We start from the raw sequence: 18,858 nt of genomic DNA, 5'->3' as shown, positions 1-18,858 counted from the left end.
GGTGGTGTTTTGTGATTGATAATGAAGTGGGTGCATGCTAGTTATGCCCGCTTTGTCCTCCAGTGTAACTGCCAGCACATGCCAGGGTGTGATATCCTTCAGGTCCTGGCTGTTGCCACCAGACGCTTCCCACGGTGTTGCTTAATGACACTCATTATTACTTGCGTGTCAGTGGAAACGTGCGTTGAATTAAAACAAAGTCAAGAAAAAAAAGAGTTGAGCTGACAGAAAGACTATGTACACAGATACAAAACAACGCTATTTCTATGAATCATGTAGGAGTGCTTATTCTTACTCTGAAAAATAAAGGATGTCATTCAAAGAGGAGCTTTTCAGCATGTCTTCTGTGAGTCATGCTTTAGTTATAAGCCGTGTTGCATTTAAATAAGAGCAATGTTGTGCATCTCCTCCACTGATCTTCCTCCCTCTCCTTTGTACCTGTCAAAGAATGCCTGAACCACTGCCCTGTTTCCTTTTACATTAACTACTCCTAGAAAGCTCGTGATTTATTCCTAGACTGAGTGGAGTTCTATATGTAGCCTTGCCAAACCTTTCAATCCTTCTTTTCATCTCCCGGCTGTTTTGAGGCAAGCCCCTCAGGCTCCGTTTGAGAAAATCTTTTCGACAACAGTTCTACGAAACACCACAAGGCAGACCCCTGAGATTAAAGCCGAAGAACATGAATCTGGGGCTGGCGTGAAAAGCCAAGTCTGATAAATAGATCTTAATTTGAGTTGTGTTGCAGCACTCTCCCTTCTGCAAGCACCAGGGGTTTTCATGGCCAAATGCTCACACCACTCGTAAAGCAGTGTAGTAACACCCAATTGTTTGGACCGGACAGTTATTGACCTCATGGCAGTGAAACCCTGTATGATAATGGACGGTATAATGCAGAGTACAGCTGCAGCTGAGCTGAGAAAGCTGCTATGGATCAGTGCTACGGATCTGTGCCACAGCCTCACAGACGCTGCTTAACACATCCAACACTATGCAACACAAACACAGGAACCCAGACTTGAATAGTAAACAGACTCTCTTAATAACATACTCATCTTATGCATGCCACAATTGGAAGTGAGTGCTATAATTGCTTGCCTTTGCTCTAAAAGCAAACACTTAAATGATCATTAATCTTGTTTAGGGTAAAACAAGAGTGGGCTACACCAGAAGGCTATTGAGTGTCAAATCAATGCCCTTTCTGGAAAACCCAGAACATGGAATAACATGAGCGCTTCAGCCTGCAGAGAGGGAAAATGGGAATGCAGTTGCTAAGGCTCATTGATTTCACATGATCACGCTGGGACCAGTGATGCTGCTACAGCAGATGTGTCTCCTCTTGCAGTGAAGCAAGGTAAAAATGAACGGCTCCTAGCTTCCACCAAAGAGGCAGACCCACATTATGGGCCAGGAAATAAACAAACTGTTTGACCATTTTTAAATGCCTGTTAGCTGACAGTGCCCATTCTTCAGCAGTTGTTGTTTTTTTTTTTTTTTTTTTACACATAACCCAGGGACCTTGGGTGGTTATTCCTACATGTCAAATCATTTAAACAACAGATCCAAGCAAAAGCGCCTTCACATTCCTATGGCTCCTTAGGCATGCTAACACTACTGTGGCCCAGCTGATATATGCAGTGATAATTGCCCACACTTTTAGCACATGGTTAAATCAAGTCTTCGGGTCTTAAAAGCATCTGCTGGGGAATCAATTATTCATTGTTTGGTCCAGCAGTGGTAGCAGCAACAACAGAAGCAGCAGCAACAGGGATAGGGTTTGGGCTAATAGCGAGGCGTGGCAAGGGGGGATGATGACTACTCTCCAGGTCCCTGCTGTGATTACAGTTGGCTGATATCATACTGTTTCCCTTGAGAGTACAGAGGTGATCAAGCTGATTATTAACTCAGTGAGGCATGCCTGTTCTGTCCTTCCAAGTCCTGCATAATATATAGGCTGCATCTTTACATGAGTCTGTATTTGCATAAATACTCTTGTTAAGTAACTTAAAGGTTTACCATCTTTTATGGAACAGCTCTTTGTCCTGACTCATTATATTTTATGCCTTGTTGTAGGAATGTATATTAAAAAAAATAAGCAGGTTGCAGTATGCAGACATTGCAGAATGCAATGTGTGTTCACAGCCTGTGGTCCAATGTGTACAGCATGGCGTTTACTCAGCCAAAGAAAGGGGACTGTGTCCAAGTGGAGCCATCTCTGCTAAAAATACATGCACTCAAGGCACTGTAAGGTGCTTTGGATGAAAATGTGTTAAATGTTACAATAAGAATATAGTGGTGTGTGAGTGTAGAGTGTGTGTGCAGCCTGCGATTGGGATTCTGCTATTTATTATTTTTCCAAAAGCCTAGGAGTCATGTATTTTCGGGGTGCAGAGCGCGGCTGTGCAGTGACTCACCTGCCTTGCTTGCTTGTTCCCATCTCACTCTGTTTCCTCCGTCAGGGTTTTTATTGTGTGTGTATTTGCCCTGTTTGCCTTCATTGTGTGTATTTGCCCGGGGGGAAGTAATCAGCGTCAGCAGTTTCCATGATTGGTGAAGGAGTTGCAAATCTTGCCAAAAAAAAAAAAAAAAAAAAAAAGATATGCATTTCATGTACCTTTATCTCTTAATGACATCTGGTGTTCAAATGGAGGCGTTTACAAATTATGTCCTCAATACAAATTCTCGAAAGCATAAACATAACAAGTTGTAAGAACACAATGTCCTCAAGCTTTTCAAACATGCTGATGCCTAAATACTGATAATGATTGTTATTATAATATTGATAGGCATGGAAGCACATTTATGTGTCCTCAGCCCTAATCCTGTATCTCAAATTCCAAAATCTAACATAGGAGTCAAAGTCGGTGCAAAATTATTCTATAAGGAATGAAGGATCATAAAGATAACCCACTGTGTATGGCATTTCCATACACCACCCTTTCTAAGGGTTTATATTTAGCATTGATGGGAACTATCACATGCATTCAGACTAGTTATCATTTAGCATTCACAGTAAATTTGAGTTTAAATTAGGACATTGCTTATTTTATTGTCATGTTTCCATTTACATTTTAGGTATTGAATGAATTCTCTGATTTAGACCCACCTGCAATGAATACAAGAATATTGTTAAAAAACACCAGGTGCACAAGGGTGAAGACGTCAGTGCATTTAAATATTCCTGGGAACAAAGGACAGTCATTTGAAAACCAAATGCTAGGGAAAGAAACTGGATAAGAACTTTTGGAGTGAGTGAGCAGACAGAGATATCCTTCAGTGGAGAGGTTTCTGAGATTTCAGCTTAAGATAGGAGACAGGGAGCGGCTTTCTTGCTCTGATTGAAAGGGAAAGTCAATCCAGGACAGAGAAGAGTCTAGACCATTGGCTGATGTTGAGGGGCAGACCACAACCTGGAGATGTGTGGGTGTAGATCTGTTTGCAGCCTTGTATGCCAGCACCAGGAGTCTGTATTTGATATGCGCAACCATGGGCAGCCAGTGGAGGGAGTGTAGGAGGTGGAGTGATATAGGAGAAATTGGAAAGGCTGATGACAAGGTGGGCTGTAGAGTTCTGGGTGAGCTGTAGCGGCTGGAAGGCGTGTCTCGGGAGACTGGCTAGGAGGGAGCTGCAGTCATCCAGATGGGAGATGATGGATGCTGCCTGGTGCAAACTTGCAGGATAGGGTTGCGGTTGCAATGTAGGCCTAGCATGACAGTCAGTTGTCTCAAAGTGCGCTATCAGTCTTGACAGGCTGGGCAGCAGCCAGCACAATTTTTTCACTTGTGACAGAAAGGTCTTGTTCGGGGCAGGATTTTCTGGTTTAAAAAACAAAATAAAACAAAACAAAACAAAAAACAGCATGATGATGTCAAAAGTGAGTTTGACATGGTGGGCAGGCATCCAGCTAGGCATGTCAGTGAGGCTACCAACACACCTGAGCCCAAATTTAGAGGATGGAAATGAAAAGTGATGTTGAGTGTCACTGTCATAACATTGGTTAGAAGGTGTTAGATGTGGTGACAGGGTGAAGCAATCTCGTGAGGAAAGAAAAGAGCAGGGGGTCCCAGCACTGAGCCCTGAGGGACTCCAACGTAGAGGGTGCTCAGTAAAAGGCAGAGTTCCCCTCTGTGATATGAGAAAAGCACGTTCAGCCAGGGAAGTCCTCAGGCACTCGAAGCTGAAAGGTCTTTTTATAGGCAAACCTTTTCAGAATTAACCAATCATCACCTCACTGCCTAAATTCAAGGATTTTACCTTGACAGGTTGCCTCTAGCCATCCCCACTACTGGTTTTCTGTGCTGTTCCTCTTATTGTTTTAACCCACCTCCTTCCCACCTCTGCCTACCTAGATCTGTTTTCTGTTCTTTATGTTCTTTATAGTGGGTTATTTATACCCCTGTGAAATCTATGTTTGTGCAGCAGTAATTTATAAAATCGAATGTGTGTGCAGCAGCTTACATAAAAGCAAATGTAGTGCACCGAGGTCAAACGCATTGCTGTGACTCATCAGTTAATAAATACATTGTCGATCCATGAGTTGTCCTGACTGAGCTGACAGTGTGATCCAGTGTGAACTGGGCAAAACATTAGAAAGCAGGTCTTTAGATCTGTATGTCAGCAAGGATGTCATGTAGCATCTGGTGGCTGACAAAGGTGTCAGAGGAAGCTTTGCAGGAGAGGAGCACAGTCTCAGCAGAATGCTCTAGACCAACGGTTTTCAGTCCAGGTCCACTCGTTCCAAAGTGTTTTCTGTCCTAACCAGTGGTGGGAAAAGTTCTCAAATCCTCTACCAGGAAAAAGTAGCATTGACATGGAAAAATACTTTAGTGTAAGTAAAAGCCCTGCATTACAATTCTACTTAAACAAAAGTATCAACATGTCAAAATGTAAAATGTAGAAAAATGCCTTCTTATATATGAAAAGTAGTCATTTTAAGAAATGATGTTAAATTATTGATGGATTATCCTATAAGATGTACATTTTAATTTGCAGTGCCTGTGTCATATGGTATTGACTAGTTTCAACCCAACCAATGAACTGTGTTTTATCTTTTGCATGTATAGGCTTATTCTGCAAATAACTACAGTAACTAGAGCCATCAGATAAATGTAGTGCAGTAAAAAGTACAAGATTTTCCTCTCACTAAATGTAAGTACTCAAGTAGGGTGCCAATACTCCAAAACTTTACTAAAGTAAAGTTTTGACTGAATATACTCAAGTGAAGGAAGTTAGTTACTTTCTACATCTGACCTATAATTGCTTTCACATGGCATCCCAGGTGTAAATTAGTCTGTGACCTTTTCCCACAGCAGTTATTTTGACATGATTCAGCAGGGTAAACACAGGTGTTACTAATGCCATTAATTAAGTTTCTGTTCCACTTTGGTCTAACAGAGCCAGGTCCCTGGTGTTGTGCATGCTGACTCACTTGAAAGGCTCTGGTAGACTTAGCCGGAACACAACCTTAATAAATGTCATCAGTAACACCTTTATTTACCCTGCTATTTCATGTCAAAATGGCTGCTGTGAAAAATGTCGAACCACTGCTGTAGATTAAAACTAAAACAAAGAGAACCAATTAAAACAAACAGAAACAGGGGATTTTTCTCTGAGAGTAGTGTAGTGTTTGTTTGGTCCAGATTAATATGTCATGGGGCCACCATTTTGAGTTAATATTGGCTTGTTATTAAATATTGGATACAAGTGATTCACTAGTGGTTTACCACTAACATAATGGTGGTTCCTCCCTGACCACAGCTGCATGAAAACACTGCAAAACCTGCAATGTGCAAACCTGCAATGTAATTTTCTTTGCTCCTTTTATTCATTTAGTTAATTACTTTATTTTTATAAATTAATTATGTGAAGGTAACAAGGTATACCAGCATTGCCCTGCTACTGAATGTGTGTGGTGGGCCATTAAAGAGCTGCATGCCTATAAAAACATCATTAATGTTGGTTTACATGAACTTCAATGTCCCATGATGGTCTAAATGTTGTTTCAGAAGCTGTTTCACTCTACTGAGACGAATATGTCAAGAAACACTGGAGATTTGTAATTTTTTGACACTGAATAAACAAAAGTCTAAAAATATTGAACACTGCTGCAAAATATCACCTATCAGCAGCTTTAGGACAAAAATATTGATATCAACCTTCAAAATCCCAATAGGTCAAGCCCTAGTTGCGGTGCCCTGTGCATTCAGGAACCCTCGCTGGTCTTTTCCCCTGACAACTGTCGACTCCCTGCACAGATCAAACATGAAAGGTAGTTTCATGGTGGCATAGAGAAAGGGCAGCTGATAAACATAGCTGGGATAAGTGCCAGCTGCTCTGCCATCACAGCCCAGAGGTGGAAGCCATAGGACAGGCAATCCAGCGCCATAGTCAAGTATCTGGAGAGAGATGAATATCACTCCAGCCCTCTCTGTCTGTTCCAGGGGGGAGGCAGTGACAACCTCCTCTGGCGATATTTGCAGAGCCAGCTTCCCTTTGATCTAAATGGGGGCAGAGAGTGGCTATTGAGCTCCCTCCACTATATAATGTGCTATGTGCTAAGGCAATAATATTGCACACAAATCTCTCTCTGAATTTATAATGCTCAAATGGTACTGGCAAAAAGTAACTCCATATAGATACATCCTATTCCAGTGAGTTTAATATCTGTGTAAATTATTTGGGTCTGTAAAGTGATGGAAGTTATACTGCCCTTAAACCAGTGTGGAGGCTTTCATTCAAACCAAAAGCTATATGATGGGATTTTATTACGCTGCATACACCTCATATGGAAAGGGAGGCAGAGGTCGGAAAATTCCCATCAGTAGGACTTGCAAGTGTTCAAGTTGGATGGAGAGTGAAATAAGTGAACAGGAAAGCAAAGTAACGCTTATGCCCAGTTTTTCTGAAAGTTCATTTGTGGTCAGCAAAGCATGCATAATCAAAACTATCATTGATTTTGGATTCATCTGTATTGAATGGAGACCATGCTGGGCCCACATCGCAGCAGACGTAATGGGAAAACTAGCAGTATTTCAGTGCAATCATCTTGTTGAACAAAACTATCTGCTTGTAATCCATGCATGCTGAATAATGTGACCATATAACCATTGAAGCTGAACATCGCCATCCTCTGTTTTTAAACTTGGTGCTCACTATTAATAAATCACTACCTTCATTTCTTAATCTGATTGAAAATTGGTGAAATTTTGCACTCTTGTAAATGAACCTTTTGGAGTGGTACAAGCAATGTTGAGTATTTTTCTTCATTTGAATGATTTTGGGATTGACACATTCTTCCATGGCAGAGGACTTGAAACCAGCGGCTTGGAGGGCAAATTAGGTGGGAGCATTGTAAACGAATGTGACTGAGTCAAAACCTTATCAAGAAAAAAAATGAATCAGCGGAGCTCCAAGCGCGTGTGGGCTTTACACTCTCCTGCAGTGACTCACCTCACTTTGACTTTCAGCTCCTTTCAGTGCCTATCATCTCACATGATCAATTTTATTGTGCCAATATGTTATGGCTGCATCTGAATCAAAGATATATCATATCCCCGATGCTGTCTCCTGATCTTGATAAATTGCTAAACTGACAAACTTCAACAGACATAGAGAGAACCAGATGTAGCAGGTACTCATAGAAAACTGATTGATCTGAATTGACATCGTGGTTTAAAAAAATAAAAATAAAAATGGTGACATGAACTCGTGGTGACATGATTGAAATGCATTCTAAGGGGCTGAGTCACATATCAAACATAATCCATAATTTATTAGACCATTTAAATGTCTACTGTATGTTCAGGAAGATGTTAATTGTACATGGAAAATATGATGTGGACATCAGGCATATAACTTAAATGGCACGAATGGGCGTTAATTGGGTTTCTTCTGAAAATTCTGAAAATCTTCTTTTTATTACCATCTTATTCTGCCCCTGCTCTGCTGTGTCACCACATCAGCCAACCATGTATAGCTCACTAGTCATCTGCTTTAACAAAACAGAGGAAGACGAGAGGGGAAATACCACAGGGAAAAGGCTGCAGAGTGTATTATATCAAAGGTCTTAGTCAGGATTGTAGGTTATGCAATTCCAAATAAACCTCGGAGCTGTTCTGATTCACATATGAAGCAAAACAGGAGAAAGGAGGGTATTTTGGTGCAGGTTTTCATGTCATACATATTTCTGATGATTAAGACGGCATGAATAAGATATTTTGAAGGTCCTGTGCACGGCTGCAGCTCTAATGCAGGCACAATGTACACAACACCTGTCTCATCAAACTGCAGATTTTATGCTGAAACACTAATTGACTTGTTTCTGTTTCAATTATTTGTCCTATTAACTTTTCATAGACATTTGTGCCAATGACACACTTTGCATCACTGCTTTGTCAGGTTTGCTCATAATGATTAATGCGACATTATGCAACTTTTGGCCTCGAGGCAGTGAAGTGTGTTGTTAATCCGGCCCTTCTCTCTTCCAAGTTCCTGCTTCAACAGTTGTCACTCATCTTGATGATTTATCTAGTCTGAGGCCGAGGGAATCAAGCCTTCACAGGTGCTGGAAGAAAAAAGCAATGCTGATATGCACTGTGTTTTTGAAAGGGTGCTCACTATCATATGGTTAGCACTGCTGTTCTTTTGTTGCTCTTTACTTTCTGCTAGGTTTGTCATCAACGCCTCTTTCATGCATCAAAATCCTGGCAAATTTTCCCAATGATAGCAGAGACACTTTGGTAAACTTAAAATGAAAATGCCTTGGCTGGGGACAGACACCTGTTGAATATCATAATACTACTTATACAGCATAATCACCAAAAAAGAATAACAACAAAATGTCATGACCATGTAATGTTTTGACCACTTGCATCTTTTTAAAAATCCAAAGGACTTTGTTTTCCCTAAAACTCATTAAACTGTAGTTCTGCTGTTTTGTGGTGTAGAGTGAGGACTGCCCCCTGTGGCCAGCGCAGTACATTACAAAAATAAAAGAATTGTGGCAAATCATTAGGTTGTATTGGCATTTCATCATCAATGCCTAACAAGTTGCCATACAACACTTACTCACAACAAATTATTAAATCACCATGGCAATGCTGAGGAGCCATGTTAAACCAATGGGCAATGTACAGATGTATACCCAGGGTTGATTCTTTCAATGTAAAAAAGTCGCATAATGCAGCTTTGAGTCTGTGATGAACCTGCAAGTTGTTGGAAAACTTTTATATCAGAAGTGTTTCTCTGCCTCTGGATGAAACACACCAGTTGTGTCCTTGTTACTTTGCCCTTCACCCGACCACACACCTATCCCTCACACCCCGAGAGTGGCTCGGTACACTGAGACTCCATCTGCCATGGCGGCCACTTGCAGGGCAGACTGGCACTGAGTGTGACGGCTGCTCTGGACATCGGCTTCGCCTGGCGCTGCCTGATCTCCGTGCCCTCCCAGTAACTCTGTCGAGCTGATTCACTGTGCAGAGGCAGCGACTGCGGTGACAGTGTTGCATAGCTGGATCACAAAATGCAATGGACTGAAAAAGTTTGAAGAATCTTCCTGTCATGCCCCCTAAGAAGTGTTGTTGTACACCTTGCAGGGTGGCGCCGAGGCACGGAGTGTTTATATTATGCTAATTATAAACACATAATTATAAAAGCACTTCATTATTGGATGTAATTATGTTACAAGACGATGCAGTGTCTAAGAATTGTGTGTGTGTCATCTCAGGTATGCTTACACAACAGAGCAGCACCACAACAGCAACATTATCAGCAACAGCAGCTGCAAACAGAAAAAGGATGATACCACAAGCAGTATTAATGCATTGCTTAGCTGAAATGTTAATGCTTTGCCACTTGCATTGAATTCTCATGGAACCAGTAGAGCGTGTAAAGAGTGGAGGGCTGGTGATTCAATCCAGTCGCAGTGTGAAATTCAGTCTGAGTCGTCACTCATTTTTCCAAAAGAAATCGTCTCAAACGCTCAAAAATTCCAGCCCACAACCTCAGTTCAACTAAATGAAGCCTTATAATTGATGAATTAGCACGCAGATGCTTAAACAACAGATACAGCAAAATAGGCAATTTCAGCTGTGCAGCATTCACTGACATCATTAGTTCATTTCAGAATGTACTGCTCATTTCTCAAAATTTTTTGTCAAGTCCACTACATTTTCCTCTTGGACATCTTTAGCCTACTTTCTGCAATCAGCAGCTCCACAGCCTGTGCAGAGCCACTGTAGGCACCCATGCAGTCTAATATGCAGCTGCTCAGGAGGCTCTAAAGAGCAGCAGCAAGAATTCAGTTTAGAAAAATGGCATTTTGAAAGTGTTGGTGATGGAGGAGAATAAAATATGAAGCTATTTTCGAATATGAAGGTATTTCTCTAATTAATGAAAACAAGTGCTATCTGTGTCCAGTTTTAGAGGCCAATTTTTGCTTTTTTTTCAGTGGGAATCAGATGTGTTTAACTACCCCAGACCGACTGTAATTTGCACCCTGGGTCAATCTAATCGATCAAAGTGCTGTCCTTGCATTAAGCAGGATCATCATTAAAGCCAACAACAATGCAGGGAGACCAAAGGTTTATCATGCACCCCTCTGTGTGTGTGTCTGTTCTCAGCACTCTGTGGATGCTGTGAATGCTGGGGTGAATCCCATCGGCGATACTTCATACAACTCCAGCCACTGGGATCTGGGCAGTGCCTTCTTCTTCGCTGGAACTGTCATCACAACTATAGGTACGGTAACATGTTCACAACCTGTAGGCCTATGTGTACAGAATACATCCAGTGAATGTGCTGCATGCTGTCTGCTCTATTTAAGTATGTTTATTGTACTTATGCGAGCCCTATACATAAAAACTTCACATCGATCATTAGCAAATACAGCATTTCATCTATTGGGAATATACAATTCAGTTTAATGGATTTTGTATAACTTCCTTGATAGATTTCTAATTTGCGATCAGATAGTCTTTAAATTGCCCCAGGTCAAAAACACCTTTTAAGAGCTACTTAAATGTTGATGGTGTTGATTTATCGTTTGACAATGTGGAGTTAAATCGGCACGGTGATGCTGTATTTGCTCACACGCTCAGGCACGACTTTTACTGTATTTGGAAGAAGTGAGACTGAAAGGTTACTCGGATTGGGATTAGCCCTTTTTTATGGTGGCATTGTTGCGGCGCCTCATCGTGCAGCTAACGTTGGATCAAAAGAAGACTCTGGCTTTTGCTTCTCATTTGGAGAAAAGAAGCACGAAGGCCAATGCGACCAAGAAGACGAGGTCACGGGTACCTTCTGTTCTGTTTTGAATTGTAGTTTGAATTTGGTGTGAATGAAAGGTAAATCCTGCCTAAACTCTCACTGGTTATGAGCATCAGAGAGTTCAGTCAAAAGTAAAATCGGCGCATAGATGAGATAAAAAATTATTTCACCACTGAAATTCATGTTTTTTTGTTTTTTTGTAACTTGCTGGGTTTTTATTGGATGTGAATTCAAAGCTCATCTTTTTTCGTTAGCATTGATGTTGTTTCAATGCAACATTAGCCCACTGTGACAATACATAATTGTAGCAGCGAGGCAGTGAGCGCTGAATATTGTCTTTAATCACAACATATACTCATTGCTGATATTCAATACTCTCATTATTGCCCAAGCCTGAAGACATTATGGATTACAAACTATATAGAGGCATATTCTTTGTTCATATCAGTACAGTTGATTGAGATTTACTTCAACTCATTCAACTCATTTCTACCTAATAAGCAGCTCTGCCTTGTAGATGTAACACTTTGAATCTGCCAGCTGCTTCGTTGTTTAATCTGCTCCACATATCAGACGATGGAAGATGCCCTGATCTAGTAACCATGGTGTTAAACCCCTGTATAAACTCTCACTCTCTCTCTCTCCCTATTTTTTATTTATTTATTTATTTTTTTATCTGCCCTCTAGGCTATGGGAACATCGCCCCGAGCACTGAGGGAGGGAAGATCTTCTGCATTCTGTATGCAATATTTGGCATCCCGCTTTTTGGATTCCTCCTCGCAGGCGTTGGCGACCAGCTGGGGACCATATTTGTTAAAAGCATCGCCAAGGTGGAGAAGATGTTCAGGGTGAGTCATGAATGTCCACGACAATAACAGTGTATCACTTTTTTGGCGACATTACAGTTACCTTGAGTATGTATATTGGTGCTTTAATAAGATCCAAGGGGAGGACAGCACTCTAAAAGGGATCTTAAAAATTATATTTTTTTTATTAGCATCAGTCCTTTGATGAAATAGCCTTCCTCAGCGTGCATCATAATTTTAAAGAGTCCATTGAGAGTGTCGTCCACCCACTGAAATATTACAACAAACTGCAATTGCACTTATCTGAGCTGTTGCATGTTCAATTTATCTTAATAAGATAACATTTTTATTTATCCTTAGGAAATTAGGATGTTGGATAAAATGTGATGTGATTCAGCAGGGAAAAGAAAGACAGATGGAATAATAACACACACAAAAAAAAAAAAAAAAAAAAAAACAGTGACCATGCTGCTGAAAGTTTCAGCACATTTAGTAGAGAGTGTAGGAGGAAAGATGAGGACAGCATAAATTACTGACTGTACATATGTGGGTTAATTTATGCTAAGTACTAATTTACTTAATTCATGTTCCAAGTACTATGTGTAGATTGCAAGAGACCTAAATAACGTTTGGCCCGCTTCCAGTGGCTCATATTTCACAGAGGTACCCCGAGTTACACTAAACAGTGTACACTCCCAGTGACAGCCCAGTAAAAACCAAAGTTAAAGCTATCGGTTTTACAGATGACATTTGGAGTTTGCCTCCGTCTCCTTGAGCCCGACAACACGCTGGGTAATAACTCACGGGTTTGGCTGCCGCATTCGGTGATATGTTCCAAGGCTGGAGCATCTTGAGAGAGACAGTTCATGTGAAACTGCATGATAAACTGGATAATGATTAGAATAAGACAAGGTTGACGGATGAAGGATGAAGGATGAAGGATGAAGGCGTCCTCCCCCAGCACACTATCTGAATGGCTGCAGGGAGACAGGATTTTCAGCCACTTTAAGGCATTTGATTCTCACTTACTCCCAGTTTGAGGACATCCAGAAACCACCTGGTCAGCCCATCAAGAGACTGCAGAGTAGATATAAAACGTGGAACAGCGTGTTAAATACACTGCAGAGTCTCCTGGAATGGACTTGTGCAGCCACTACAGGCTTATGCAGCCGACTGTGACGTGCACGCCACCTTCACCATCAGCTCACACTACTGAGAAATATGGTGACTTTTCTTGCACGTCTTTAGGAGCTAACCGAAAGGCTCTGAAATGTCAGAAAGGTCTGAGAAAAGTGCTGACACAAGGCATGAAATGTACATGAAACACCGAACAGACACAGTGAGAAGCAGCAGGGAGGAAATTCCACCACATCTCATCTCAGCCTGTCTGTGCTGGGGCTGCACTCTTTACTCAAAGGTGAGATAAGCCTGAGCTCGTGTTGGTTCAAGTAATCCTTGGGTACACTGAAGATGGACTGCGGAGTTTTAAACAAATCACTCACTGCATGATTTTCAAGCAGGCAGCCTGTAACTTACAGTAAGTAGGCTGTCAGTCAAATGAAGTGGGTGGAGCTTCAGGTTTAAGTTGCTGCAGTGAGATCTGCATATTAAAGCTTGTGTCGGCAACTGTTTCCTTACAATTTTGACGTATCATATCCTACAGAGAGAGTAGGAGCCAAAGAAGTGTTAATATTGTTTTTTACTGTTTATACTGTTTATAATGTAAATTATGCTTCCCCACTGTGGGACTAATAAAGGAATATCTTATCTTATCTCTTATCTTAAACTAACTGTGCTTGCTGGACCCTGTGCACCCTTGGAATATTTATTTGTTTTTTATCTTATTTCTAACAAAAATAAGACAGTGAGTGACACACCAGGTCCTATGCCGTCCCTCTTAGTGAGGATCGGGCAAAATAAAAGTCTTCCAGGCTGCTCGCTGGGCTGTAATCACATTTATTAATATGACACAACGAATCAGGAGGCGTCACTACCCCAGTACCAATCCCGTCGCGCGCACACACACACCACGCTCTGTTGCTGTGCACGCTCGCCTCCCCTCCACAGACAAACTCAGCGTATCGTAGCTGCAGACGGGCAGGGAACAGAGCAAGCTTGCAGATTCCTGGTTCCCCCTGTTGCATTGGCATCAGAGCCGCACGCACAAGCGCGCTCGTGGGTGGGAGAGACTCAGATGAGGCTCCGAATCTCAGGCTGGAGGGGTGGGGAAGCTGTTTGAGCTCCAATGTTTAACTATATTATGCTCATTCGACAAAGTTACATACACAAGCAATATTGTAGCCTTGTAAATATACAAAATTAAGACTTTCTGGGTGTCTTTAAGGTCATAAAAGTGTTAAATGTACTGTGGTCACTGAGGTGTAAGGATCAGTTGTTAAAAATTACAATTTAAGTGCAAATAGCATGTACTGTATAAACACTTTCCTCTTTTTATCTGCATAGCTGGACACATGGCTTGACTAGTTTCTTTTTAAAACAAAGATTAATCCTCCATGGTGTCTCCGTGTACATGCTGCCATGCTGTGTCGCAGGGTGAGGAACAAGTGTGTGGCACAGGCACAATTATTTTCATCAAAAATTTAAAAGGGAAACTAAAATCCTGCCATGCCACTGCCTTTAGGGAAGCAGGGTTGGGTGTGGGGGGGTTCTCTAGCTCTGTTTATTCCCTCCTCCTCTGTGCTAGTAGTAGTGTTAGCAACAGTGCCTCTCTCAGCCTGTGCGTGTGTGTGTGTGCGTGTGTGTGTGTGTGTGGCCTCGCTCCCACACACTGCCTCACTGCAGACACACAGACGCGTTCTCGTTCGTCCAAAACAGGAGCCAGATTTAAGTGAGAGTGAATCATCCGTCCCAGTTTTAAATTCAGTACACTGAATCTGAACTCGTATGTTCATTTTTGAGAAATTGTGTACGAAAATTAATCCACGTCCAATACAGACACACACATTTGCCTACGTACATATGCATACAGCACATACACATACTGGCACAAACACATCCAAAAATCACATATACAGATTATTGTCAAAGGGTTAAAGTCATCCACAGAATAGGTTTGTGTTTTATTTTATTTAATTGGCATGCGGTTTGTTGTGCACAGTGCTCAAAAGTAAGATTTTGTGACTATTTTTTTTAAATTTTGTGCTGCTTAATTTCATATGAAGGTGCTTTAGTGCAACCTGAAAGTATAGCTCCTGCTCTTTTCCTCATGATCATCACTGTTTATTGTGTTACTTAATCAACTGTGTACCTGTGCATTAGAAATACAGTGTGTGTGTGTGTGTGTGTGTGTGTGTGTGTGAGTGAGTGAGAGTGAACATGAGAGAGGCACTGCAGTGGTTCCCAGCCTCTCTGGCTCGTGACTCCTTGTAATGCCTTCTTGCAGCGGCATGCATATGCAGAGAACCCGTCAGCCAAAGCAGGATGTCAACTCTGCTTGTTTGATTTGAGGCATTATCACAGGACGCCTAGAAGCTTCAAACCACAACGCAGAAATGTGTGTCTGTTACAAGAAATGTGTGTGAAGAGACAAAGACATCTGAAAAAATAGTGGAGCATTCACACGCAGCTTAGCTCCTGTGTAATGTGTGGGTATTTTGCACGTCACTGAGATTATTTTTCAATGAGACTGTGTGGCTCAGGGGGTAAAGCAGTCGTCTCGTCATCGGTTCAATCCCCGGCACCTCCGGGTGGCACGGTGAAGTGTCTTTGAGCAAGACGTTAAACTCCTAACCGCTCCCGACAAGCAGGTTGGCAGCTCAGTGTACAAACGTCTGTGTGAACTGGAGAATGTGAGGTATAAATACGCTCCAACTGTGTGGGAAAAGTCAGTGACTAATGTGGTGAATGTCATCATGGGCTTGTTTTGAACCATGAATTTAAAAGTATCTTTAGCATAGCCTCAGTAAACTAAATAACATTACCACAGCTAGCCACTGGCTGGTGCATCTGCAACTGATACCACCTTCTGCCAAGACGCGTTTCTTATTTTTATTATTTTTAATGAAGAGAGTAGACTTAAATAGAAGGAAACCAGTTCACGGCAAGGATCAGTGTGAATGGTTGATGCTTCACTGTGTCATTGGGGCAGCTAAACTTTGATTTGCAGCTTCATGATGCCGCCGCTGAAAAAGAATAGATGCCTGTTGCTTTGTCGCCCGTCGTCCGAACACAACATGAAGCCCTCAGAGTGGCTGGTAGTGACTAGAAAAGCTCAACACAGATGCAGTCCATTGCTGGTAAAGTCGTCTGGAGCCACAGCAGTGATTCAGCAGCATCGTCTACCTCTGTGAGCCACACATCACATGAAACGCACAGTCACCGTCCTCCTGGCAGCGCAGCGACGCCTGTTTTCCCCACAGTCGCAGAAGGAGCGACACAAGGAGGACGGCTGAACGGCTGTTCGGCGCATTAACGGCATATTGAGAGGAGATGTTTCCAAAATGTGGAGATGATCATCCTCATAATTTGCTCTCAATGCGTAATAAAAAAGTAGGATAAACTATAGAGCCGCTGCAAAACTGAAGAGTCATGAGCTGAAAGTGGGAGACTCTTAACACCTCTGTTTTGGCTGCAGCCGCTGAAAACAAGAGTTTTCTTTGTTGGCTCCAGTGTCTTTTTTTTTCCTTTGCAAGGCTGAAGGATACTAAAACTCTCAATACTCTTCAATATGAATAACCTACTTTTGAGTTCAAGTGCTGGTTTATGTAAGCGCACACGGTGAATCTGAACCAACCAAACACACAAATACGCTAAAATACATTTTTCAGACCACAGCGAATAAATGTAGGTGTGATTTCTTTCAATATGCCTTGGTTTATGCCCTATCAAGACAAACGGGAACACAAATGTAGGCAGCTGACGTGACCTGATGAATTTCTAGTTCAGCTTCAGCTCACTCCTGAAACCCAAATTTGTAGTCATGCTGATGGATTAATAATTCCACCTTATCGGAGTTGTAAAAGTCTTCTCTCAAACCCGGTGAGGTCGCCACCGAGGAGAGAAAACACAATTAGCACCCCGCTGAACATTGGTATTATAGGTTCCATGGCTCACGCTGTGTGTGTTTGTGTGTGTGTGTTTGTGTGTGTGTGTCACTTGTGCTCACAGCGCAAACACAACCAGATCAGTCAGACGAAAATCCGCGTGGCCTCCACCCTCCTCTTCATCCTGGCCGGCTGCATCCTCTTCGTCACCATCCCGGCCGTGATTTTCAAACACATCGAGGGCTGGACGGGGCTGGAGGCCATCTACTTTGTCGTCATCACCCTGACTACTGTTGGAATAGGCGACTACGTGGCAGGTGAGAGCTTATGTTTTTAATTAATGATAAGAGGCTTATTGTGACTCAGCAGCAAATACACGGATTATAAAAGTCACAAACAATATAAGAATAACAAGGAGATTTAAGCCTCTTGTTTTACTGACCAAATGATAACCTCACTACGAAGCATATGTGTACACACACCAATAAAAGGAAAAATTAATATGAAAAAAATAAACGAGAGGCAGAAGTGAACTGAGACAATAACCAATAGATATAAAAACACATATGGAAGAAGATGAAGACGACCTGCATGGACAGAGGAATGCATAAATAAATAGTAATACAGTAATGACATTTCTAAGTGTTATGCAGGGAAATCAAGAATTATCGATTGATGCTCTATATATGTGTTCCCCTATAGCATCATTCTCTCTCTTTTTCCTTGTTAGTAATACCGTGGATAACAGCTTCGGCACACAGCAGGGTTTTTCCTGCATACAGAATTTTCTAGCAGCTGCTGATCAGATTTTCTGGCAGCTGATGAGGAAAAAAAAAAAAAAAAAAAAAGACAGCCACGGATATCAAAACTGCCAAGGGATGATTAAAGTTTGGACCGTTCAGGCTGGCACTGGTAAAAATATGGAACAACCACATAATTAATCAAGCACGAGGCATTAAATTACATGCGTGTGGGTTCTGAGCAGGAGCTGTTGGTCAAAAAGTCGCTTGGTGCATCGCCACCATAAGTGATAAGTTAACCAACAAGGGCATTTCAGCAGCTGGCTGACATTACTGAAGGTTGACCACACTGCAGTAATGTTTGTCTGAGTGAATTACAAACCACAGCTGACTTACTCTGTGGTGTGCAAATCTGGACAGGAACAACTCCAAGAGACCAGCGATGTAAAATGTCAATTTCAAAGGGAAAATGGCAAAAAAAAAAAATGCCAACAAATATACCATACATCAACTTTTGAATCTCAGGTAAAAAGATATGATTGGTAGGCCTTACTAACAAACAAGATTTCAAACTGAAGTTGCAGTTGTTGATCACTTGCGTCCTCTACCAGCAGGTTAAGAGGAGTGAGGAGTTCTCAGCACTCAATTGTGGCATAAAACAGGTTTTTCAAAGATTTTGAATCATCACAGCCACAAGAGGTCCTTGATTATACAATCATAACTGTGCACAAAAAAATATTACTCTGATATGATGTCCGCTGCATGCAGACAAATACGAGTTTTTGTCAAATGGGGTTACAACCAGTAGAGGGCGCTGTAACTGTTTGCAGCAAGCCAGAGGAAACGTTTTCTCCTTTCAGCTCTGATTTGCTGCAAGTCAAAAATGCTGGCTAGTGATTAGCACAAATGTAACCCGACATATATAAGGTAAGTCAAAATTTGATTTGGTTGAAGCCATGTTATGTAGGGGAGAGTGGGGTAAGTAGTGCCAATTTTTACTTAAAGTGCCTTTAAAGCGAGGGGATTACAGTAATGCCTCCAACT

General features: G+C 41.8%; 1 protein-coding gene across 1 annotated transcript in view; it reads left to right on the top strand.

The window, feature by feature from the left end:
• Window positions 1-18,858, top strand: part of kcnk10a (potassium channel, subfamily K, member 10a) — a 32,387-nt gene that overhangs the window by 3,369 nt on the left and 10,160 nt on the right. Inside the window, exons 3-5 of the mRNA XM_030047132.1 lie at window positions 10,620-10,737; window positions 11,953-12,113; window positions 17,199-17,391. Coding sequence (XP_029902992.1) covers window positions 10,620-10,737; window positions 11,953-12,113; window positions 17,199-17,391 — 472 coding nt within the window. The remainder of the gene's footprint in view (window positions 1-10,619; window positions 10,738-11,952; window positions 12,114-17,198; window positions 17,392-18,858) is intronic.

Source organism: Myripristis murdjan, chromosome 24 (assembly GCF_902150065.1).
Source record: "Myripristis murdjan chromosome 24, fMyrMur1.1, whole genome shotgun sequence".
Lineage (NCBI taxonomy): Eukaryota > Metazoa > Chordata > Actinopteri > Holocentriformes > Holocentridae > Myripristis > Myripristis murdjan.
This window is presented reverse-complemented; position numbering and strand designations above follow the sequence as displayed.